Genomic DNA, 24,945 nt, shown 5'->3' with positions numbered 1-24,945 from the left:
CTTCTCAATTTTCAAAAATCCTTTTGGTGGGTGTAGGACTGGAAGTAATTTTGCTTTGTAGCCAAAGGCTTTTCCCTGCTGAATTCTTTCCAGTATATCATCAGCAGAGGCTTTGCCACCCATCCATTCCAATCCTTTCTGCTGCCCTGGACAGAGCCATTTCTGCTTTCCCTTCTACAGGTTTACTGAAAGACTGCAGCGTTCTTCTGTGTTACAGTTTTCCCTACAACAATGAGGCGTAGTTCAAGTACTAGTCGAATCAGTTGCCGGCAATCCATCCAGCCACTGAGGGTGCAGGATACTAATAAGATGGGACTTCATACACCCCAACCGTAAGACAGTCAGATTCCTTTAGTTGAGGTGGCATTCATTTATTTGGCTTAAATTTCCAAAGCATGCCTGCTGAAAATATTAATGCCACTTGTGTTTTACTTGTTACTCTTAAAGGCATACACATATGTATTCTATGTGGAAAAAATAATTAGATAAATTCACTACTTTGTGTAAGCTAGGATTAAAGTATGATCTTTAATTTACTCATGCAGTAAACTATAGTAGAAAGTACATAAATATTAAGGAATAAACCACATTAAAATTAAATGTGTAACAAAAATTAAACAACAGATAACTTTATTGAATGGCATATAAAGATGATTTCAGTTTTGGTGGTTTTTAATTTGTACAATTCAATAATATTTTCTTTTCAAGGCAAGAGAGAAGGACAACTTTTGGAAAGCAGAGTGTGGGAAAGTATGCACCAGGGACATCAGAAAGGAAAACTAGTTTTTTTGGCAAAAGGTAATTAGCATTTCACTTGGTAGGATTAACTTGAATATTACAGTGTTTCAGTATCACTTCCAGTATGAATGAATTCTTTATTTCACTAGAATAAAGAACAAGAAAAAGCATCAAGGACTTGGGTAGTTTTAAGTGCAGGAAAGCCTTGCATCAGGAGGGGGGGGGAAATTGTGTAGTATCCGTTTTGTAGTTCTTGAAACTTTCAAGAATTGATAGGGCCCTACTCCAAAAATGTGACCTGGCTATTTTTGGAGTGGGACTTTAACATCATGTAAAGCCTGCTATAGCTTTCAAATCAATAAAATTTGTATTATTCTGTCTTATATTCTCAATATAAGAGCTGGAAGACTTTCAAATGACAGGCTTAATTGCCATTCTTTTAAGTCTCATTTGTTATTATAAATTGTATTTTCTATATTTAAATAGTTTTGTAGAGAGAAAATGAATAATGCCATAGTTAACCTGGTTGCATATTTTCTGGTTTCAATTCTAGGACTAGTGGCCCTGGGAGCTTACGAAACAGCCAATATGGTGCATTTGGAAGTACAGAGAAAATCAAAGAGCCTAGACCACTTCATGACAAAGCATTCATTCAGCAATGTATCCGTCAACTCTGTGATGTATGCAGCACTTGTTTAGTTTAACTAGTTAAATCTCTCTTTAGTCAGAATAAACTGCTGATCAATGAAATTTGGAAACAGTAAGGTCAAAATAGACTAATGGGCCAAGAAATAACAGGCCATCCAGGTTTTTAAAAAGAGATGAATTACTTTCACATTTTAAAATCACAAATGCTATGAATTGTCACACTTTTCACAAAAAAACAATGCATCTTAGAACTCTCAGCAATATATTTTACAGCAAAAATATATGTAAATCTTTGTTAATGAAAACACATGATTAATCTGCAAAGTTCTGTAATTGAATAATAATTTGGCCATATAGAGAACTGGATTGCTCTGTAAACTAGCATAAAGCCCCAAACAAGTAATACTTTTAATTTTCCCCCCTAGTTTCTTATAACATATGGATATGGTCCTACAGTCTCTGTGAAATCACTCCAAACTCCTTCTGTTAAGGACTTTGTGAAAATTTTCAGCTTTATTTATGAACTCTTTTGCCCTTCATGTGACCTTTCGAATTCTAAATTTGAAGAAGAAATCCCAAGAATTTTTAAAGAGCTTGGGTAAGTACCTCCCCATTTAATTAATTTCACCAGTTAAAAAGAATATAACTAAAAATATTTTGTGGATAATACATTTCTTGATTACATGTTAGAAAATTACCATCTTCCAGAGTTTATCAAGACTTTATTTTATTTTATTTTATTTTATTTTAATTTAGTAACATTTAAACAATATATTATTATAACTAGTCAAACTATGTTACAGGTAATCTCATTTAGCAACCACAGTTGGGACAGGCAATGTGGTTGTTATGTAGTAGCTAAACAGAAAATCATATAACCACAATTATGCTTATGATTTCAGCTTCTTTTGCTTTACAGCATCAGAAGAATAAAACCCCAAAGAAGCCAGGTGAGCCCAAATAGCGGCAAAGGTTTCTGGTACTTGATTCAGAAGGACATTGGGTAAAAGGGCAAATATAGCTCTTTTTTCTTCACTTCCCCCGCTCTTTGGAATGCTCAGCCCGGTGCTGAGATATTTAACAATGGAACATTGATGTTTATATTTACATTCATTGGAGAGACAGGGATTACATGAAAGTAAACAGGCACAATGGCAATTACAATGAAAGAAATGTGCTAGTGCCAGCTTTTTGCCTAGCATGCTACAAGCCCTGAGCCTCTTACTGGGCAAAAAAAAAAAAAGCTGAAGGTGTAAAACTGATTAAAGTCTTGTCAGTCATAAGGAGCAATTACTAAGGTCACAGGGCTGAGCTGGTCCAGCATAGACAAGTACTAACTGACTAATGTGCAAAGGTTGTAAATGTGAGCACTTTTTCATCATTGTAACTTCAGTCGCTGCCTGAGGCTAAATGAGGTCTACTTGTTAACAAGAAAACTACATAGACACTCCTGAATGTCTGCCAGGAATTTTGCTTAGTTTGAAGGTGGACACACTATACAGCAAATATAATATATGTGTCCTCTCTACAGACGATTCCTGACTTTAATATAATATTGACAACGGGTTGCAAGCTATTAATATGATTTTATGTTGGCATGATTGTCTACCCGTATCCTATATATAGCTATATCCTATAGAGAGAGGAGGAACCTTAAGTTGTTCATAAGAAAATAACGAAGGTGGGATTCTTAACATTTATTTTCACTAATTATTTTATGGAAGATAAAAATAAGTACAGTTCCTTTTTGTGTTTAAGTGTAACTTGAATTGTATGTGGCATTTTCTTGAAAAAAACATTTTATATAGAAAACATATTTTCCTTACAGTTATCCATTTCCTTTGTCGAAAAGCTCTATGTATACTGTGGGTGCTCCTCATACGTGGCCTCAGATTGTAGCAGCTCTGGTCTGGCTGATAGATTGTTACAAGGTATTGAAAGGTTCTGGAACAAAGTGAAATTGTTTAGTTTAACTGTTGCTTTCTTGCTTTTTGTAATCGCTTTTGCACGAGGGAAATCGCATGCAAAACGTGGGAAACGTACATGGATGGGATGAACTGAAGGAGGGAATAAGGGAGTGCACAAGAATGATTGATGTCTTCCTTATGATGTAATAGCTCTGTTTGATTTTCATTGGCTAACAAAGTTTATAAAGCAATGCTACTAACTTTCTAAGGCGTGGCACTTCTGGACGTAACTCTGCCAGTGTTCCAGATTGTTTGCCACCCAGCTGCTTAATTTGATCAAATAAAGTACTGCTTGATCAAGAATTCTCCACTTGGGTTATCTGATTAGATAGATAAGATATCTCAAGTTCAAGTAAGGGACTGGGACCTTACAGTATTATAGATAACCAATTATATATTTAGCCACACTTATGGGTATTTGCTATTCCACTTAATTTTTATCTTATAAATATAGAAGTGATACACTGAACATATATAACTGGGTTAATGAAATTCTTGATGTTCTTGTGATTTTGACAGATCTTTGTAATATATAATGCATCATTAGAGCTATTGTTGCACCTTTGTTGCTACCTTAATTTTATCAAGCAAATAATGATAAATTTGCTATCTAATTTTCAGGCATTTGAGTTCCATGCCAGGAACTCATGAAAAGTGGATGAGACTTAGAACAAAATAAATTTCCTTATAAAGTAATATTTTGTGTTAATATAAATTCAAATAGATTTAATGTTTCCTGTCTGGCTGGCAACAATCTTCAGAATTGTGGATAGGGACACACAAATTGTATTCTGATGAATTCAGAAAGGAAATAGCAAGTATGCTATACTATTACAGTAGGAAACATTATTCATTGTGACTATGTCATTGTGTCTCACTCAGTTGTTTACTTGTATGAAAGAAAACCCACAGTCATTTGATGAAGGACAGGTTTTGGGAGATACTGAAGATGAAATTTTGCAAAACAAGGTATTTTAGCTATTTCTCCCTAGGTTGTGGAATGCATATTACTTGCAATAAAATTATGATTCTGATAAAAGTTTAGTATATATTACTTATGAAACCAGCAATAATAATATACTGGATTTATGTTAAAGGTTAACGTTTTTACTAAGCATTTTGATCTAGAAATGTGAAACCTTTTCTTAATAGAGAAAAAGCATAATGTGCAATACAATAATGTTTAGCATATTTTAAAAGATCCCTAAAATTAAACTATTTTACAATTATGTCCTCAGCTTTTTTTGGACTACGCTATAAAATGTTACGGCCATTTCATGAAGGGTGGAGACAGTTTTGAAGAATTTGATGCTGAAATAGACTCCAAATTAAGTGAGTAATTTAAAATGTTAATAAAGGCATGACTATTAATCTTATGAATCTTTTACCATTTGCTTTCTGTAGTTTCTCAAACTTTTTTAAAAATTTCCCGCCAAGCTATTAATCTAACCTGTACACAGGCATTGAAATTATGACAATCCTTTTTAAAAAATGGTTTCAATCTGATATTTAGTACAGCAAAATGTCAACTTATTTCCCAGTGTTTACTTTTTTGCCTCAATTACTTATTCTGATTAATAATAGAGCACTTGAGTGATTAGAGCAGGGGTGTCAATCGCTACTTTTTTGCCATTGCCAGCAATGAGGTAGGTGCGGTTTTGCTATAATGCATCCGGCCCATGGGCCGGCAGTTTGATTAGAGGATTAGAGGGTTATTTTGATCTTTCTTTCAGAGGATCTGTTTAAAGTACAAGAAAAACATTTAGCAGTCTTAGAAGAAAAAGAAAAAAGGCTGAATGAAGAGATCGCAAAGCGTGAAAAGGAAAGAGAAAATGAACCAGTGAGTAACTGAGTACATGGGTCTGGGAAGATGTTTCTTAAGTCTGGTTTTAAGTCTGGTTTTAGTTAACACACTACAATTTCCATCTCTTTGTATGAAAAAGGACCGTTTAGAGCAACTGCGGAGCCTGAAATCATCTTTACAGGCAGATGTTAAAAAATATGAGGCTTATATGGCCAGTTTGGAATCTCTTTCAACCAGTCTCAGTCAAAAGACAAAGAGTATTACAGAGGAGCAAGAAGCTGTTGGTAAGGAGAAACTGCTTAACATCACTACCTTATTTTATAGTGTGTGTCACTATAAAATTTTAAAAGAAAATATTGAGTATTTCTCAGCTCAAGAAAAAGATCTAAACAGAAGTAGAGAATTTAATTACAACTTTCCTAGTAGTAAGTTTCTCATGCCTTTTAGTAGATTCTTCTTATGAGATAAAGTTTTTAATATTTTGAAATTTTATCCAAATAAGTATTAAGCTTCAACTTAATTAAACATTTAAAAAAACCTATCTGTTTTGTTAACAAGATTTTATTTTTCTTGACTTTTAGCCATGGAAATTGAAACACTGAAACGGGAAAACGCACATCTGGTGGTCATTTGTGATAATCAAAAGTATTCCACTGCAGATGTTGAGAAACTGAATTCTGAAATAGAGGAGCTGAGACAGGCAGTAAATAATTTAACCAAGGAATTGGAAGCAGAGCAGCGGCATCTGTGGAATGAAGAATTAAAATATGCAAGAGGAAAAGAAGCAGTATGTATAGCTAAAACAAAAGTTTTGAACATCTGACACTTGCATCTGGGAGACTAACATTACTACTGCTACTGCTTTATTTCCCATAAACTGAGTTAGATAATAACATTTTATTCTGGTGGTAGAAAAATAATTAGTATTTATAACCATCATTGTAAAAGCTTAATTTGCTAAACAAAATTTATCTTCTCTGGAAATTTCTTAGGTCATCTTTTTTCTTTATCTCATCTAAAATACCTTGTGTTTTGTTGTGATTCTTTTTTTTTTTGGAGTTCATTAATATATTTTATAAAATAACCTAATGAAAGCTTTATTTGCATCTCAAACCATTTCAGTACCTTTATCTAAATTATTTTGAGATGCGATTTTAATTTTTTTTTCATTTCTCCAAAATTGTTTCTTTCTGTAGCAAGGTTTCATTTAGTTTCCATCTAGCTCAGGGGTGTCAAACTCGCAGCGTCACATGATGTGTTGCAACATATCATGACTTTTATTCCATTGCCGGCAATGGGGTGGGCATGGTTTTGGCATGATGCATCCGGCTTTTGCGCCGACAGTTTGACATCCCTGATCTAGATGAACCAGATTTCTGTTGTGAACCAAACTCACAAGATTATGATCCAAAAAGGTCTTTGCTAATATTTATACCTTGGTGGCCCAATCCAAAAATTTAAATCATATTTATTCTTGAAAGGCTCTATTTCACTCAGAAAGTAGGCACTCTTGAATTGCAATTTTCTGTCTCCATATACCAGCCAAGTTTAAATTGGCCATCAAATCAAAAGGAGCAAAAACTTGATAGTTTGTCTTGAGTAATTTTAATGTTTTTCAGAAGCTGGGAAGATACAACACCTTATATTAAAATTTAAATATAGGCATTGAAAAGACAAACTTTGAAAACACAAAGAAATGCAAAACAGTGCTGTGGTAATGAAGCAGTTCTGGTTTTCATAGACTTCATCAGCTGTAAGGTGTTTAGGGTATGCTTTTTAATTTTGTTTGTTCTTTATAGATTGAAGCAGATTTGACAGAATACCATAAATTGGCTCGAAAATTAAAACTAATTCCTACAAGCGCAGAGAATTCTGGTGGTCTTGATTTTGAAATTAAATTCAATCCTGATGCAGGACCTAATTGTCTGCTTAAGTTTACAACTCAGATTCGTGTAAGTATAAGCTCACTTTTCATGTAAAAGCTCTTTTAGATAATCGTTTTCTTTCAATAAATGATATTTTAACAATACTTAAAGATGAAGTTCGATTCTCTTATCGCAATGAGTGTCGGAGGAAGTTGATATATTTATTATGCACAAAAATTGGTTTAAGTATTATGTGTAGACTGGAATACGTTCATGAAGGCTTAAAAATCCCTGTACATTAGGTTAAGGATACTACCTTAGAACATCACCGGTTGAAAGGGCTTATGCTATCTTGTTTTGCTAATCAGCTTCCTATTGGAATCTGATTGGCTACTATGGGGAACAGAATGTTTACCAGGTAGACCATTGGTCTAGTCCAGCATGGCAGAACCTCTCCCTGGAGTATGAACTAATATAAAAGTTCTTGGGAAAGAATATTGCCTTACCAGTTTATAGGAGGATCTTTTCTATATTATATGCATTTGAGATTTATTTAAAGTATTTCTTTCTTGAGCCCTGTGACTGGACTACTTCACTGGAAAACTTTGTACTTTTTGTGTTTATATAATTATGGCAGGCTCCCCTTCTGGATCTCCTGAACAACACTGAAGAAGAGATTGCAAATGCAACAAACAGAAAAATTGGCTTAGAAGGCTCCTTAGTACAGGTCAGTTCCTAACTATCTGGTCTAGTGGAAACCCAGCTATACAGTACAGTAATGCAACTTAAATTAATCCTTATTTATCTATACTTTTCTTATTCCTAATCATATTTCAGAGTTCATAAGTATAGGATTACTAGGAAAGGGAACTGATAATGGAATGAAAAAAGACTATAATAGACAGTGCAATTTAAGTTTCAAGATGTTCAGTAGATACACCTATAGATCTTCAAACTGTTCTGTTTGTAAGCTAAAAGATTTTCAAATGTGAAAGTGGTGGCTAGAGTCAGATTTTTTTTAATTATTAACAGTGTATTGTGGGGAAGTTTTCATCTATTGCCAGAAATGTAGATTTGAAAGCAAAGGACATGAACTGGAAGCACCCTTGACTTTCAGTACTAACATCCTTTATTAAATAATATTCTTTAAGGTAAACACAATGGAAGCTGAACAGAACAGCATTGTGAAAACATTAAGAGAAGAAGCACAAAAACTGGAAGATTTATGTCAGCAAAAAGCAAAGGTATTGCCCTAAATATGATGTGTGCTTGTAAGTTCATCTCTGTAGAATTCATTATTAGGACTTTTTTTCTGTTAAGAAACATTGTACATACAACATAAAGGAAACATGCTGGTGTAGTGAATAAGGTGCTTATCTAGACCTGGGAGTACTGGAGTTTTAATTTTTTTTCAGTCATAAAAGTTAGCTGGGTAATTTTGGGCCAGTCAATCTGCCTCAGCTCAACTCACCTAACTGGTTGCTGTGGAGAAGCTAGAAGAAGAAATGTTATGTATACAGGAAAGAAAGGATATAAATATAATAACGTGAATAAGTATTTTTAAAAGCAGCATTAGTGGGTGTATTTTCTCTAGAATAAGAATGATCTAAAAGATAAATGCATCCAGCACTTCTAACAAATACAGAACTGGAGCAATGTCACTATTAAATTTACAGTGCTCTCTTCCTGCAAGAGATAGGGTCTATCTGTGTCATAAATGTATGATTCAGTTCTGAAGTATTAATCCATATACATATTGCAGGTAGTTGTTGAAGAAGAAGAAAAGAGTACGAAGGAGCTGGAGTTGTTGGAGGAACATAAAAATTTGCTTTATAATGGTGTCAATGAGGGTGTCAGTGAAGCCATGAAGGAATTGCATGAAACCCGATGCCGGTTAGTTTAATTAAACAAAGATTTGACCTAGAAGGTTTTCTGAGTTGAACATACATTTATTTATTCAAGTTATAACGCTATCATCTCAATTTGTGACTGGGCAGTTTAAAATTAAAATGTACCGTATTTTTTGGACCATAAGATGCACTTTTTCCCCCCAAAAGTGAGGGGGGAAACGAGGGTGCGTCTTATGGTCCGAAGGTGATCCATATGGCCAGCCCCAACTTCCGCAAGTGGAAAGCAAGAGAGCTTGCCAGGAGCACAAATCGGCACGTGCTGAGAAACACCGCACTCCTGCAATCTCCCTTGCTCTGTATTAGCCTGCTTTCTCTTGTAACAAGGGAAACTGAAACCGCGCGAGATTGCGTTCCTGGCAATCTCCCTCGCTCCGTTTCAGCTTGCTTTCTGCAAGAGAAAGCTAGGCTGCAGGGCCGCCTCCGTGGGTACTGCTCTTAACACAGAGAGAGAAGGACAAAGAGGGAGAGAAGGAAGGAAGGAAGGAAGGAAGGGAAAATGGGAGAGGGAGGGAGAGAGAGAAAGATAGGGAGAGAGAGAAGGAAAAAGAAATAGGGAGAGAAAGAGGGAGAGAGAGAAGGAGAAAGAAAAGGAGAGAAATAGAGGGAGAGAGAAAGGGAGAGAGAGAGAAAGAAGGAGAGAGGGAGAAATAGAGGGAAAGAGAAAAATAGGGAGAGAAAGAGGGAGAAAGAAAGGGAGGGAAATGGGAGAGAAAGGGAGAAATAGAGGGAAAGAAAAATAGAGAAAGAAGGAGAGGGAGAGAAAGGGAAAGAGGGAGGGGGAGAGAGAAAGAGAAGGAGAGAAATTAAATTAGTAACATTGTTAAGTGAATCTGGTTTCCCCACTAACTTTGCTTGTCAGAAGGTTGCAAAAGGCAATCACATGACCCTGGAACAATGTGACCATCATAAATATGAATCGATTGCCAAGCATCCGAATGTAAATCACATGACCCTGGGGATGCTGCAGTGGTCATAAGTGTGAAAAATGGTCATAAGTCGCTTTTTTCAGTGCCATCGTAACTTTGAACAGTCACTAAGTAAATCGTTGTAAGTCGAGGATTACCTGTACTTTTATCATTTTTTTTCCTTTTTTGGGGGGGATGTCAAGTTTTTGACACCTTGCTGGGCGACTGGTGGTACTCGGACATTGCCTTGTCCTAAAAGTGGTACAATGGATGAAAAGGTTGAAAAGCCCTGTTTTAGTATACTGATACTATTTGGTTCAGAATATTTTTTTCTTGTTTTCCTGCTCTAAAAACTGGGTGCGTGTTATGGTCCGAAAAATACGGTAAACAATATTTTTAAAAAAAAACACCCACAAAATAAAATAATCATGCAAGTAATGCAAAATATTCAAAACGTTTGAAACCCATACAATAAAGTCACCAGGAAAACAGAGTAACTCATGAACAGTACAGCCATTTTATGAATCGCTTTTTGATCCCCAAACCAAATTGCTTATTCTAGACAAATGATTTGCATTATTATCATATATCGTGTTCTTTAAAAATAACTTGCAAGTAAAATTCAATTGTATGAATTGAATGGAGTAAAGGTTAACAGGAAAAAATAATGTGAAAAGATGTAAATACTTGTTTTCATTGAAGATGGTATAAGGCTGCAATCCTGGTCACCCTTGGAGTAAGTTCCATTGAAATCAGTGGGTCTTAATTTCCAAGTTAACATTACACTCCTATAAGCTTAAGTCATAAAGTTCATTTATAAAAATTAACCTATAGGAATTATTTGGAATATTATAGGCAATGTAATACAAATATTAATCTTAGTTAAATGGGAAAGTGAAACTTATTTAGATTTTGTAATACTACACGTGTTAATTATTATAGGCTGTTTATACAAACCATGAATTTATAGATAGAAGGTTTTTCAATAATAATAATACAATACTCTCTTCTGGTATTTACTCAGATACCAAGTGGTTATGCAAACAACTTCAGAAGAAAGAAGGAAAATGGATAAAAATATGCAGTATCTTCTGGAACTAATATTTACTCATCTTGAGACAGTTGAGGTAATTCATGCTATTATATGCTACTAAAACCTTCGTGTGTGTCCTTTGACTGGCTGAAAGTTGCATCATAGGGCAATTTGTTTTTCAATCAAAGTATCTCTTATGGGCTAATTTACAGAATGCTGGACCTCTTATTCCAAAGAGAATAAAATTTAGGAAAGTTGTGGCTGCTTCATTGCTAGCAGACTGCTGCTGCTGCTGTTTCTCCTTCAGCACTGCTTTCTTCCTCATCTCTCAATTCAGTGGATGGGGAAGAAACATAAACATTCACGTGTTACAAGGAAAAGGAAAGCTAGCCAGCTAGCTAGCAGTCCTTTAACAGTGGAAGAACTAGAGAGACTAGAAGAAACAAATGGATCAGACATAGAGCCAAATCAGTGACTCACCTCTCTCGATTCCTTAAACAAGGTAGAAGATCTCTTTTCGTCTCCTTCTCATCCCATAGATAGACCATAATGCAGAGGCCCAAGTTGTTCCCCTTGAATCTAGTTCAGACATGTCAAACACAAGGCCCGGGGGCCGGATTCGGCCCACAAAGTGGTTTCATGCGGCCCGCGAAGCCATCCTGGAAACAGTGAGGGAACGGCCCCCACTGCCTTGGCCCTGGCCCAGAGACCCTCCTTCTGCCAGAGACCCTCAGTTCTGTCCCACTCCTGCACAGGCCCCCATAGGCACCCTTGATGCAAACGATGTAGAGCTGGCCATGCCCACCCAGTAGGCCATACACACTCTAGCCACGCCCACCCAGTAGGCCACGCCCACCCTGGCCATACCCACCCGGCCCCCTGAGGGCAACCGCAATGCTGATGCGGCCCTCAATGAAATTGAGTTTGACACCCCTGATCTAGTTGATTATTGCCCAGAAAGGGGCCTGTCTAGAACAGAACATTCGTCATTTTCCTCACAGCCTCCTTAAGTCTAAGTTCTAGCTAATCATATTAGGAAAGACAAAAAATCCCATACAGAAACAGCAACCCTACTCCCACTTCCTCAGAAATATTTAAGTAAATCCTAGAGTAATGATAGGCGGATTCAAAAGTATCTTCTGTACTTTCTCTAATTTCTATTATGAGTAGAACAGGGAAGAAGACATTTTATATCATGTCTTTCCCTTACTAACTTTCATTGCCTATTTTCTCCTCACAATGTGGAAGGAGGAGATAGGACCAGGACAAGAAATCTTCTGTATGATTCTCCATGCTCCCAAATGCATAAATAATTGCAAAAAAATAAAATAAAATAAAAATGGATGAAGCCTGTAATCTAGCTCCAACAACCAGTATACGTTACACTGTACAATGAAACAGAAAATGAAGACAGATTCATGCCATCCCAAATATCTTATAAATGTTAGTGATGCAGAGCACGTGCATTTTGAAAAGTGGTTCTCTAGTGTTTTCATCGGCTTCACTGTGTCCAAGAAGGAGCAATGGGGTTCAATCTTTTGTGTCAAGCCTGATATTGAAGGGGATTTTTTCCCCTAGGGAACAGAAGTACGATATTGTTGACCATATCCTCACCTGAAGACATATAATCGTTTTAGGTCTATTATACTATAACCAGGACACTTCATGGCAAATTCAACTACTTAGTGATTCTCCAGGTTATTCATTGATCTAATATTTCATGATTTTCTTAAAAGTCTATTTTTCTAAAATAATATTTATTGTCATTTTTTACTGTGGGCACACTGGCACACATTAAAAATGAAATTCTGCTGCCTGCTCTCAAAAGTGTACACATATATAAGACACATATTAATATGCTATATACATATGTATATATCTATACCCTTACATATAAATACATATAAATATTAATCACTATCCATCTTGAATACGTAGCGGAAAGAGGAAGCTTGAGAGTTCACAAGGTTTGCTTGAGAGTTTACAAGGCTGAGAGTTCACAAAATATATCTAAACATTCTAAAAGAGGGAATAGCACACAATTCAGATGCAAAAGTTCGGTTATATAGTAAAAGACTACCCAAGATACAGTATGTCTGGCTGAATTTCTTGTATATCTATATCTTCATAATATAGCTCAGCCCAGCATATCTGTTCAACAAAGAAAAAGTGTTTTTGTCTCACCTGCCTTTTTAGTTAACTATTATGCAGCCACTTGTTGGCATTCTGTACATTATATCATTGTATTTTAATGTTTCTGCCGTGGCTTTGATTGAAGCCTAAGCCATTTGGACAAGGCTTGATATAAATTGGATATGGTCAACATAATAAAGATATACTTGCTTGTAAACCTGTTAATTCTTATCAAGATCACTTCGTGAATAATATTTTCACAGCCTTGTTACCACATGGATAAAATCTTACTGTTTCTTTTCTTAAGAGAGTTTACCAGTAATTGGAGACAGAGTTCATTCTGCAGTCTATTAATTCCATTAAGCCAGGGGTGTCAAACTCAATTTCATTGAGGGCCGCATGAGTATTGCGGTTGCCCTCAGGGGGCCAGGTGGGTGTGAACTGGGTGGGCATGGCCTACTGGGTGGGTGTGGCCAGCTCTACATTGTTCGCATCAAGGGTGCCTATGGGGGCCTGGGCAGGAGTGGGACAGATCTGAGGGTCTCTGGCAGGAGGAGGGTCTTTGGGCCAGGGCCAAGGCAGTGGGGGCCGTTCCCTCACTGTTTCCAGGATGGCTTCGTGGGCCACATGAAACCACTTCACGGGCCGGATCTGGCCCCCGGGCCTTGTGTTTGACATGTCTGCATTAAGCCTTAGTGACTAAGGATCATTCTATAGATAGAATATTTACTCTGAAAGTTCATTTTCTATAGTAAATAGGGTATATATGTTACTTTGTTATATTTTCTTTGGAGCTCCTATAACTTTTTGATCCTTGTATTGTGGGGTGGTGATGGAGAATGGTTGGTAGGTTTCTCTGGCTGTTCTTCCATTTTTACAAATCTGTTACTCAAGCCTATTAAAGCTAATGGAAGTTTTCAAGATATCTTTCACTCACATAAAACTTCTGTTTTTATAAATTCATAATTATGTACTAGTTTTCTATCAAAAAGAAATAATGTACAGATAACAGCTGCATTTTACATTGAATCTTATGCCAGTTCTGCATTTATAAAATAAAAACTAAAAGCTCTAAAATATAATCTATTACCATTTTCTTCTAGAAATACTTGACTGAACAGAATATAAAAATTGACAGAGAATTCAATGAATTTATATCTCAAGAGCCACTGAAGAACTTGAAAGAAATCCTAGATAATTACAAAAAGAAGATGAGTACCCTGTATACCTCAGACACATGAATGAAAATATCATCTGTATAGTATAAAAATGCTCTAAAATGTTTGCTTGCCATGTCAGTGTTTTGTAATGTTTTCAATCTACCATTTGTTCATGTGATGTTATAGCATTTGGAGGCTATCTGTTTTTTATTGTAGTAGTTCTTATTAAAACCAATATTCACTTTTCTGATGCATAAATACACTTAAATATTGATTCTGTTTTATGAGAATCTGTACATAGACAATAATAAATGTTCATGGATTCACCTATTTCATATATACTTGTTTTATTCTTGAAACACTAATTGGAGTGCAAAAAGTATGATTCAAAAATTTGCTCAATAATGTAAACCTTGTAATTGTTTACCAATTATCAACATGGGGGAACAAAAGTTTTAATAACAATAATAAGAGTTGGAAGGGGGCCTTTGAGGTCTTCTAGTCCAACCACCTGCTCAGGCAGGAAACCTTGAAACCATTTCAGACATGGTTGTCCAGTCTCTGCTTCAAAACTTCCAGTGTTGGAGGCAGGTTGTTCCACTGATTAATTGTTCTGTCAGGAAATTTCTCCTTAGTTCTAGGTTGCTTCTCTCTTTGGTTAGTTTCCATCCGTTGCTTCTTGTCTTGCCTTCAGATGCTTTGGAGAATAGCTTGACTCCCTCTTCTTGTGGCAACCCCCAAGATATTGGAACACTGCTATCATGTCACCCCTCGTCCTTCTCTTCATTAAACTACACACACCCAATTCCAGCAACCGCTCTTTATATGTTTTAGCCTTCACTCCCCTAATCATCTTTATTGCTCTTCTCTGTACTCTTTTTCTAGAGTCTCAACATCTTTTTTACATTGTGGTGACCAAAACTGGATGCACTATTCCAAGTGTGGCCTTACCAAAACATTATAAAGTGGTATTAACACTTCACGTGATCTTGATTCTATCCGTTAATGCAGCCCAGCACAGTGTTGGCTTTTTTTTTTTTAATTTTTTATTAAATTTATTGTTTAAAAACATTGGACACAGTACCAGCGAGCTGACAAACCTTTTTGTCTACAATGTTTAAATATATATATATATACATGTATATATGTACATCAAAAATACACTTAAATACACTTAGATTACAAATCGGTGAAATACCACAATATTTAAAACAGTGAGCTAGTCTGTAAAACCTAATAGAGACCTTTCTTTTTATCCATCCAAAGATACAATTTGTTCCAAATTCTATAATAGTCTGATTGATCTTTATTCTTTAATTCCAAAGTTAATCTGTCCATTTCAGCGCAATCCCAAATTTTCCTAATAACCTCTTTTTGTCCTGGGATCTCATTCTTTTTCCATTTTTGCGCAAATGATATTCTAGCTGCTGTGATAATATGGATCGTTAAGTATAGCACATCTTTAGGATATTTCTCTTTCGTGATTCCCAACAAGAAAAGTTCTGGACTAAACTCCAGATCTTGTTTCAATATTTCTTTCAGCCAAATCCAAATCATTCTCCAAAATTTTTGTGTTTTACTGCAAGACCACCACGTGTGGAAGTATGTGCCTGTCTCTTCAGAACACTTCCAACATTTGGGAGATACTGTTGTGTACATTTTTGCTAAGCGGGCTGGGGGGAGATGCCATCGGTAAAACATTTTAAATAAATTTTCTTTATACGATGAGGCCAGTGTTATCCTTTTATTCCTATCCCAAATTGTTTGCCAAGTATCTAGGTCGATGTTATGTCCTAAATTGTTAGCCCAGATCAACATGGGGTCTTTCACTTGCTCTTCAAACAGCTTATATCCCAAAAGTAATTTATAAAAATTCCTTATTTGTTTAGAGTCCGGTCCCAATAATATTTTGTCCAATGCTGTTTCAGAGGTATATATCCCCCATTCATTTTTATCCTTCCTAAATCTCGATTGGATTTGTAAGTAGGCCCACCAATCGAGTTTTATACCTTGTAATTCTAGTTCATTCCTAAGTTTCAATTCCCCCTCCTCATTCAGAATATCCTTGTATGAGATTATGTTACCCAAATCAAACAGATTTGGGTAAACTATCGCTTCAAGGGTGGATAGCCAGACCGGTATTTTGGTGTAATTGTGAGATCTAATTTTTTTCCAAGTATTGAGTAGCGCTTGCCTGATCCGGTGTCTTTGAAAATGCGAGAAAAGACCTTGTTTCTCCGTCCATAGGAAAGCATGCCAGCCATATTGCAAATCGTGACCCTCTAAAGTTAATAGTCTTCTATTTCTCAAGATTACCCATTCTCTAATCCAGCTCAGGGCCGCGGCGTGGTAATATAATTCCCAGTCTGGCAATCCAAAACCCCCATTTTCCTTCGTGTCTTGTAAATATTTCAATTTAATTCTTGGTTTTTTCCCCTGCCAAATAAAATTTAGTGATAATTTATCCAAATTTCGAAAAAATTTAGAGTCGAGTTGAATTGGGATATTCTGAAACAGAAACAGGATTTTAGGCAGAATATTCATCTTAATGACAGCGATTCTTCCCAATAATGAGAGTTTTAGGTTTCCCCATCTTTCCAGGTCACCTTTTATTTGATTCACTACACTATCATAATTATCCTTTTTGAGTGAAGTGCATCTAGCCGTAATGTTAATCCCTAAATATTTTATTTTCTTGACTATTTCTATATCCGTGATTTCGGCCAGATTACCTTTTTGTTTATTGGTCATATTTTTAACAATCATCTTGGTCTTATTTCTATTTATTCGCAGTCCGGCAACCTCACCATATTTAGATAATTCTTCCAATAGCTTTGGTCCCGTCTGACATGGATCCTCCATAATAAAAACTAGATCGTCCGCGAAAGCTTGCAATTTAAAGGTTTCCTTTTTAATGGTTAATCCTTTTATCTTTGGGTCGTTTCTTATAGTTCTCGTTAATACTTCAAGAGTCAATATAAACAGCAACGGTGATAAGGGGCAGCCTTGCCGTGTTCCCTTTTGAATTTGAAACTTGCTAGATGCTTCCCCATTAATAATTATTTTTGCTTCCTGATTGTCATAAATTGCCCTAATTATATTTATAAATTTTTCACCCATATTCATAAAGCTAAGCTGTTGGCACAAAAAAGACCATTTAACATTGTCAAATGCCTTTTGGGCGTCTAAGAAAAGTAATGCCATCTGTTGTTCGCTATGTAATTCATAGTACTCCAATGTATCTAATATTATTCTAATGTTGTGCTTAGTGTGTCTCTTAGCGAGAAAACCATTTTGATCTGCGTGTATGAAATCATTCAGAAATCGTTTCAATCGTTCCGCTATAATTGATGTAAATATCTTGTAGTCCGAGTTAAGAAGTGATATGGGTCTGTAGTTTTGGATTAATGTATGGTCTGTGTTATCTTTCGGAATAAGGGTTATGTTTGCCTCTAGCCAAGATTTAGGCGTCCTTGCGCCTTCTAATACTGCGTTAAATACCTCCACTAGGGGTTGAGCTAGGATATTTTGTAATTCTTTATAAATCTCTGATGGAAGACCGTCGGGTCCCGATGCTTTATTATTCTTTTGTGCATTAATAGCTTTTATCACCTCAGATAGTCGAATTTCCTCGTTTAACATATTTCTGGTATCTTCTGTGACCTTAGGTAGTTTGGCTCTTTGAAAATATTCCTCCATTTTCTCCACACTTGCCTGGCTATTTTCTTTATATAAACGTTCATAAAATTCCTGGGCTATAATTTTTTTTTTCCTCCTGGTGGAATATTCTCCCTTCCTCATCTCGTAGTTCGTGAATCCAGTTTTTCCCCTTTTGTTTTCCCAATTTGTATGCGAGCCACCGGCCCGGTTTATTTGCATTTTCAAAAAAAATTTGTTTCGTGTTTCTCAATTGTTGTGCCAATTTCTCTTTGTCTAGAATGTTAAGTTTGTGTTTAATCAGATCCATAGATTGCTTGATATTCTCTTTTTGTGGATCTTGTTGGAGTGTAACTTCTAAGCTCTTATATTCCTCTTCTAATCTTTCCCGTTGTTGTCTTTTCCCCTTATTTTTATATACCATATATGCCCTCGCTACCCCTCTCATCACAGCCTTAGCTGTATCCCAATTGTTTTGTACTGAGGTGTCTATAGCTTTATTTTCCTTAAAGAAAAAACTTAGTTCTCTCTCCATCTTAGATTTGAATTCGTCTTCTTTTAAAATTGCTCTTTGAAGCGTCCATCTGGATATTTTTTTGGAACCTTTCCAGATAAGTTTAATAGGATTGTGATCTGCCCAAGTACCTGTCGCTATATGTACCTCATCTATTTCTGAACTAATTTCTTTCGTCATCCACACCATGTCTATTCTAGACCATGAGTTATGTCGGTTGGAGTAATATGTATATTGTCTAGCCTTACGATTTCTTTCCCTCCAGACATCTTGGATATTTAGTTCCTCAGCCAAGTTAAGAAAAGATCTCGGTAGAGTTCTTCTCTTCTTTTTCCTAAGCGTCTTTCCCATATAATCCAAATTTATATCTAGGATAGCATTAAAATCTCCTATTAAACAAATCTCCTCATAATCAATGCTACATATCTTATTGTGAAGTGTTTTGAAAAATTGTTCTTGGTTATGGTTTGGGGCATATATCTCTACCATCATGACCTTCCTGTGATTTATTATAACCTCGACTATCAGTATTCTACCCTCTTTATCGTTATAAATTAGTTTTGCAGTCAATTTTGGGTTTACATATAGTGCCACTCCTCTCTTTTTCTTGTGTCGGTCTAAGGAAACGAATAGGTTCCCTATTCTTGGTTGTACTAACAAATATTTTTGTTGTTCCTTTATATGGACTTCTTGTATTGCCACGATATCCAATTGTTGGTGAATAAGCCTATTAAAAAATTTCCGCCTTTTCACTGGCGAATTCAATCCATTAATATTCACGGACATAATACTACACTCACCTCCCTTCATCTTACTTATTTCTGGTTTTTGTGGATCTCGTGATTCGGGGCTCTCTCTCTTCCTTGTCTCTAGTTCCATGTTTCTCTGTTAACTCACCGGATTTGTTCCTTCTATCCTCTGTAGCTAAGATCTTCCCATCCATTGCCACACGTATTGTATCTCTTTCTCTTACCTCCCTTCCATCTTGATCTTCTAAATCTACTTCCTCTTGGCTATGGAAGTGGCGTTTGTAAAAATCTTCTGCCTTCTCTATCGTGTCCAGTCTATGCCTTCTATCCTGCCACGTAACAAGAATACCCTCTGGAGTTAGCCATCTAAAGTTTACATTTTCTCTTATTAGTTTGGATGTTAAGAATTGATAGCCGCGTCTCAGATCCCTCATCCTTTTAGGTATCTGTTTAAGGATGGTGATTGGTTGGCCCCGAAATTCTAATGGTTCCTCTCTAGATCTATGCAGAAGCTCATCCCGAATTGATTTTTTAACTAACCTTACATGTACTTCTTTTGGGAGGTTGTGCCTTCTCGCATAATTAGTTTGGACCCTGTATGTTTCATCAATTTCCGCCAGCATTTCCTCCTTCCCTACACCGAGTGCCTTTGCCATCAGTTCTGCCATCATGACCAACAGATCTTCCCCTCTTTTTTCTTGAACGTTCTGGAAGCGTAGATAATGAGCAGCCTTTTCTGCTTCCAGAAAAATGACTGTTGTTTCTAATTCCTTATTAGCCTGAAGGAGTGTTTCATTTAAATCATCTACTCTCTTTTCCTCTTTTTCCATTCTAGCTTCCATATCTTGAAATCTTTGTTCATTTTTGACTAATTGCTGTTGAATCCCTTCAAATTTATCATCTATCGCTTGGATTTTCCCCTTTAATTCACCAGTGTCGTTTCTTATTTGGCCTATTTCTCTCTTCATCTCCTCGTGGTTTTTGGCCATTGCCTCGTGTAGGTTTTGCAAAAGGGCATGTAAATCTTTAAAGGAATTCGAGTTAGATCTTTCCCTTTGCAGCATATCCTCTATAGATTTCTGATTGGAGGGACTTGAGGACATCCCCTGTCCCTGTGCTGCTGCCTTTTTGCCAGCGCTAGGCTTAGTTGCTCCCGAGATACTTGTCATGTTTCCCCAATTTTAACAGCGTTTTATCAATGTATAATACCCTGAGTCTTATATAAACCTTTTAACTCTATGACAAAAGATATATAAAACAGTTACCACCAGATACTTATTACCAACTAAGCAATTTATATAATAAAATTCTATAGTATGAATATAATCAAAGTCACGTTCTTCTTCTTTTTCCCCCCCCCCCGTTTCCGGCGCAGAGATTGGCACCTTTTCCGTCTTCCTCTGCTGTCAAAGACCAGTAGGTGTCCCACTAAACAAACCTCCAGTTACTAAATTGCTATATCAAATGGCCGCCCGTGACAAGTAGAGTAGAATTTCAAAAGTTTCAAAAGTTCACAAATTCAAAATTTACCAGGATAGACCAGACTAGACCAAGCTGATCGCTTTCCACGCCCGACAATCCAGAGTTCAGTCTCTAAGGCTCCAAAGCTCAGACTTTGACTTGTTGTAGCTTTTCTCCAGCTAGAATACAGTCATATAGTCTTCGGCTTTCTTTCCCTTGCTGTTTTTGCCAAACGCCTCCCTCAAGACTTCTATCGCCGCTTATTCCCTCTCCGTGAGGCTCCCACTTCGAACCAGTACCTCTTTCACAAGCGCTTCCTATTTAATATTCGGATACTCTCTCCGTCAGCTCCGCTCTACCGTTGTCCCGCTGCTTACGTGCTAGCTCCGTCCCTCTGTCAGATCTTCATGTCGGCCATTACTGGCCTCCTTCTCCCCGGTTCGCTCGCATCAGACTTTCTCCGGATCTTCAACACGAACTGCCGCTCATGAAGGTTCTCCGGGCTGCCTGCAACTTCGGATGTCCCTACAGGACCTCCTGAAGCTCCGAAAAGCCCCCGCGAACACTGGGTGAGAGGTTGTGCGAGGAGAGAGCTCCGTTCACACAGCCGCCCGCTCTGACAGTTGGCTCCGCCCCCTACAGTGTTGGCTTTTTTGACAGCGGCAGCACACTGCTGGCTCATATTTAAGTGATTGTCCACTAGGACGGCTCCCCAACCCCCAGTCCATGCACCGATCCCAGACTGCAGCAAGCCAACAACTAGTCCACACAAGCAAGCCCTACCTGTGGGATGCAAGCAGCACACAAAACCACACACTCTGGTCCACGGAAAACTTTTCCATGGAACCAGTCCCTAGTGCCCAAAAGGTTGGGAACCTCTGCACTAGGACTGAGATCTGTCTCACAGTTACTACTATTGAGCAAGGTACCACCTATACTGTACCTGTGCATTTGGTTTTTCTTGCCTAATGTAGAACCTTACTTTTTTCACCATTGAATTTCATTTTGTTAGATAGCGCCCAATGTTCAAGTCTGTCAATGTTCAAGTCTGTTACGATCCTTCTGTATCGTAAGCCAATATTTTGCACTGTTGGCTATTCCTGCCAGCTTGGTGTCATCTGCAAATGTGATCAGTTCCCCATCTATCCCCTCATGCAAATCATTGATGATGTTGAAGAGCACTGGGTCCTGAACAGCACTGCCCCCCCCCTCTACACACTTCCCTCCATGTAGATGCAGTTCCATTGAGGACCACACGCTGAGTACAGCCAATCAGCCAGTTACAAATCCATCTGGTGGTGATGTTGCCTAACCCACATTTTTCTACCTTATCAAGTAGTAGGTTGTGGTCTGCTTTATTAAACGCCTTATTGAAGTCCAAGTAAATTATGTCTACAGCATTCCTCTGGTCCACTAATTTTGTCACCTGGTCAAAGAATGCAATAAGATTTGTCTGACATCTGTTTTTGACAACCCGTGTTGGCTTTTAGTTATGACTGTTTGCCTCTAGGTGTTCGTTGATTATCTATAATTCATTGCTTGATTATCTTTTCCAGAATCTTCCTAAGTATTGAGGTCAGGCTGATAGGTCTGTAGTTTCCTGGATCCATTTTTTGAAGATGGGAACTACATCAGCTCTTTTCCAGTCCTCTGGTAGTTCTCTAGTGTTCCAGGATCTTTGAAAGATATAGTTCAATGGTTCTGAGATCATATCTGCCAGTTCCTTGAGAACCTTGGAGTGTAATCCATCTGGTCCTGGTGATTTGAACTCGTCTAGGCTGGACAGGTGCTAACTTACCATTTTCTTGTCTAAACGTTTCTAATCTGTTTTTTATGGTACTGTTTTTAATAGGTTGGACTGTTTTTTCTCTTTGTGTAAAGACGGATGCAAAAAATGAGTTTAGTAGTTCTGCTTTCTCCGATGCTTGTCACCTTTTTGCGACTTTCTCCCTGTCTCATTAATGCTGCAAACATTGACACTCCCACTAATGGACCAATCATTTCCTTAACTTTTTTCTTGCTTTTTACATTTTGAAAGAAGCTTTTTTTTTTTGTTATTTTTGACTTTTGTCACAAGCCTTAGTTCATTTTGAGCTTTAGCTTTCCTTATTTCATGTTTGCAGGCTCCGGCTATTTGCTGATATTCTGCTTTAGTTATGTACCCCTCTTTCTACTTTTTATACTTGTCTTTTTTGTCTTTCAATTTATCAGAGTTCTTTGTTTCTTTTTAGAGCTGTTATTTTTCTTCTTTGTTGGTATTGTAGTAGACTGGGCTTTTATAATCTCACTTCAAAATTTCCTAATCTTGAGCTGTTTTCTCCTTGAGGATTCTCAACCATGGAATCCTTCCCAAGCTCTCTCTAAGTTTATTGAAATTAGCTCTCTTAATGGTCTATATTCCACAAGTTCTTAAGGCAAGAATTGAGGAAGATTGTTCTGAACCAGCCCTCTTCTCGCACCCCTAATCAAAAGAAGAGTCTGGAAAGCGTCCAAGACCAAAAGGCTTCTGCCAAGTTTTAATTACACTGTTACAAAAATACAAGAGCTTGACTTCTCAAACGGAAAAGTTGCTTTCAGCAACCAGCCCCTCCCCAAACACTTCTTTTATAGAGAGCTCAGGGCGTGGTCTCCCTGTGCCTCCTCCCGAGGAGTCCCATAGCCTTTCTTTGTTTGTCCCTGCTCGTCTGCCTCCTGCGTCGGGCGTCCTTGAACAGGGCCAGCTGTGGGTCATCATCCTCCGCACTCTCGGGCTCACACAGCTGAGAAGAAGTTCCCGGCTGAGGACTCTGCAAAGCCTCCAAATCATCATCAGCCGGTTCGTTTCCCTCCTCCCCCACATCTGAGTCCTCCGATACATCGGACCCGGCTGTCGGACCCACAGGCTGGCCCTGAGTCACAACACTATCCCGCACCGCAGGGCCCTTCCCCCGGGTCTGCCGATCCGGATGCGGTCGGGATGGGAACTGTTCGTGAAAAGCAGTCACCAACGCAGGGGCATGAACGGCGGTCGCGTCTTCCCATGTGAAGTCCTCCGGCCCGTACCCTTTCCACTCGATCAGGTACTGGAAGCGACCTTTCAGCCAGCGGGAATCCCTGATGCTGGCGACCTCGTACTCGGGGGGGCTGTCGCCATCACGAGGTCCTGATGGGGGAGGTTCCGCTTGGCGAAGTGGACAAGCCGGTTGTTCGGGGACCAACAAGGACCGATGGAAGACGGGGTGTACGCGCAGGGAACGTGGCAGAGTTAAACGATAGGCGGCCGGGTTGATGACGGCCTCGACTGGGAACGGTCCAAGGTAACGGTGGTCCAGCTTCCTCGCCGGCCGAGTGGATGGTAGGTTCCTGGTGGACAACCAGACCCGATCCCCCACCGATAATGGAGGCGTATCCCTTCTCGACCGATCGGCGAACCTCTTGTAGTCGGCCTTGGCCTTCTCCAGCTGCCGTCGCACCAATCGATGGATCGCCTGTAACTCCGCCATGAATTCGTTCGCTGCCGGCTCCGGTGAGTCCACGGGAGAAAGGGGGAAAAACCGAGGGTGATAACCCACATTGGCCAAGAACGGTGTCATCTGCGTGGAGGTGTGCTGCGAGTTGTTAAAGGCAAACTCAGCTATGGCCAAATAGTCCACCCAATTGTCCTGCTGCAGGTTAACGTAGCAGCGCAGATACTGCTCCAAAATGCCGATGACCTTCTCGGTACCCCCGTCGGTCTGAGGATGATGCGCGGACGAGAGGCAAACCTTAATGTCCAACGCCCGCATCAACTCCTGCCAGAAGCGGGCTGTAAACTGGGCCCCCCTATCGGAGACGACTCTATCGGGAAGGCCGTGCAGCCGGAACACCTGTTGGATGAACATGCGACTAGTGGCGCGAGCTGACGGTAAGCCGCGACAGGGGATGAAGTGCGCCATCTTGGTCAACATGTCCACCACCACAAACACTGTCGTGAAGCCGGAGGATGGGGGTAGATCCGTCAGAAAGTCCATGGACACAGCCCCCCAGGGTCTCTTGGGCGTTGGCAAAGGCTGCAGTAAACCAGGCGGGGCCCCTGTCGCTGACTTGGCCTGCCTGCATGGGACGCAGGAGGTGACATAAGACTGGACATCGTGTCGGACTCGGGGCCACCAGAATGTACGGGAGACCAGGTTCAGAGTCTTGAACAGGCCAAAATGCCCCGCAGCCGGGTTATCATGACATTGGCTGAGGACGAGTCCCCTGAGTGGCCCTCCTGGAACATAGAGCCGGTCACGATAATAAAGGAGTCCATCCGTGACCGACCAAGGCGAATCTGGCCCCACCTCTTCCTTCCGCTGAGCCACCCACGCCTCCTGCTGCTGCGCCTCCCGGATCCGAGCCCGTATATCCACCGGCTCCCGCACCGCAGCAAAAGACTCGACG

At 38.7% G+C, this 24,945-nt stretch overlaps 1 protein-coding gene across 1 annotated transcript; it reads left to right on the top strand.

Moving 5' to 3' along the window:
* Nucleotides 1–175: 175 nt before the first annotated feature.
* On the top strand, nt 176–14,492 carry NDC80 (NDC80 kinetochore complex component). Its single transcript, XM_083357997.1, has 16 exons — nt 176–332; nt 709–798; nt 1,292–1,418; nt 1,812–1,984; nt 3,215–3,317; nt 4,236–4,322; nt 4,592–4,685; nt 5,087–5,193; nt 5,297–5,441; nt 5,739–5,944; nt 6,957–7,109; nt 7,660–7,749; nt 8,174–8,266; nt 8,785–8,915; nt 10,862–10,964; nt 14,107–14,492. The coding sequence occupies exons 1-16, from the start codon at nt 232–234 to the stop codon at nt 14,242–14,244; spliced, it is 1,941 nt and encodes a 646-aa protein (XP_083214123.1). The 5' UTR covers nt 176–231; the 3' UTR covers nt 14,245–14,492.
* Nucleotides 14,493–24,945: the final 10,453 nt, after the last annotated feature.

This window comes from Vipera ursinii, assembly GCF_947247035.1.
Source record: "Vipera ursinii genome assembly, chromosome: 3".
Classification (NCBI taxonomy): Eukaryota; Metazoa; Chordata; class Lepidosauria; order Squamata; family Viperidae; genus Vipera; species Vipera ursinii.
Note: the sequence above shows the minus strand (reverse complement) of the source record. Positions and strands in the feature narration are given on the sequence as shown.

Coding starts and splice junctions, on each gene's coding strand:
- NDC80 (XM_083357997.1), top strand. CDS start 232: ATGAGGCGTAGTTCAAGTACTAGTCGAATCAGTTGCCGGCAATCCATC. Junction 333..708: donor GGACTTCATACACCCCAACC/GTAAGACAGTCA, acceptor TTTCTTTTCAAG/GCAAGAGAGAAGGACAACTT. Junction 4,323..4,591: donor ATGAAATTTTGCAAAACAAG/GTATTTTAGCTA, acceptor TTATGTCCTCAG/CTTTTTTTGGACTACGCTAT.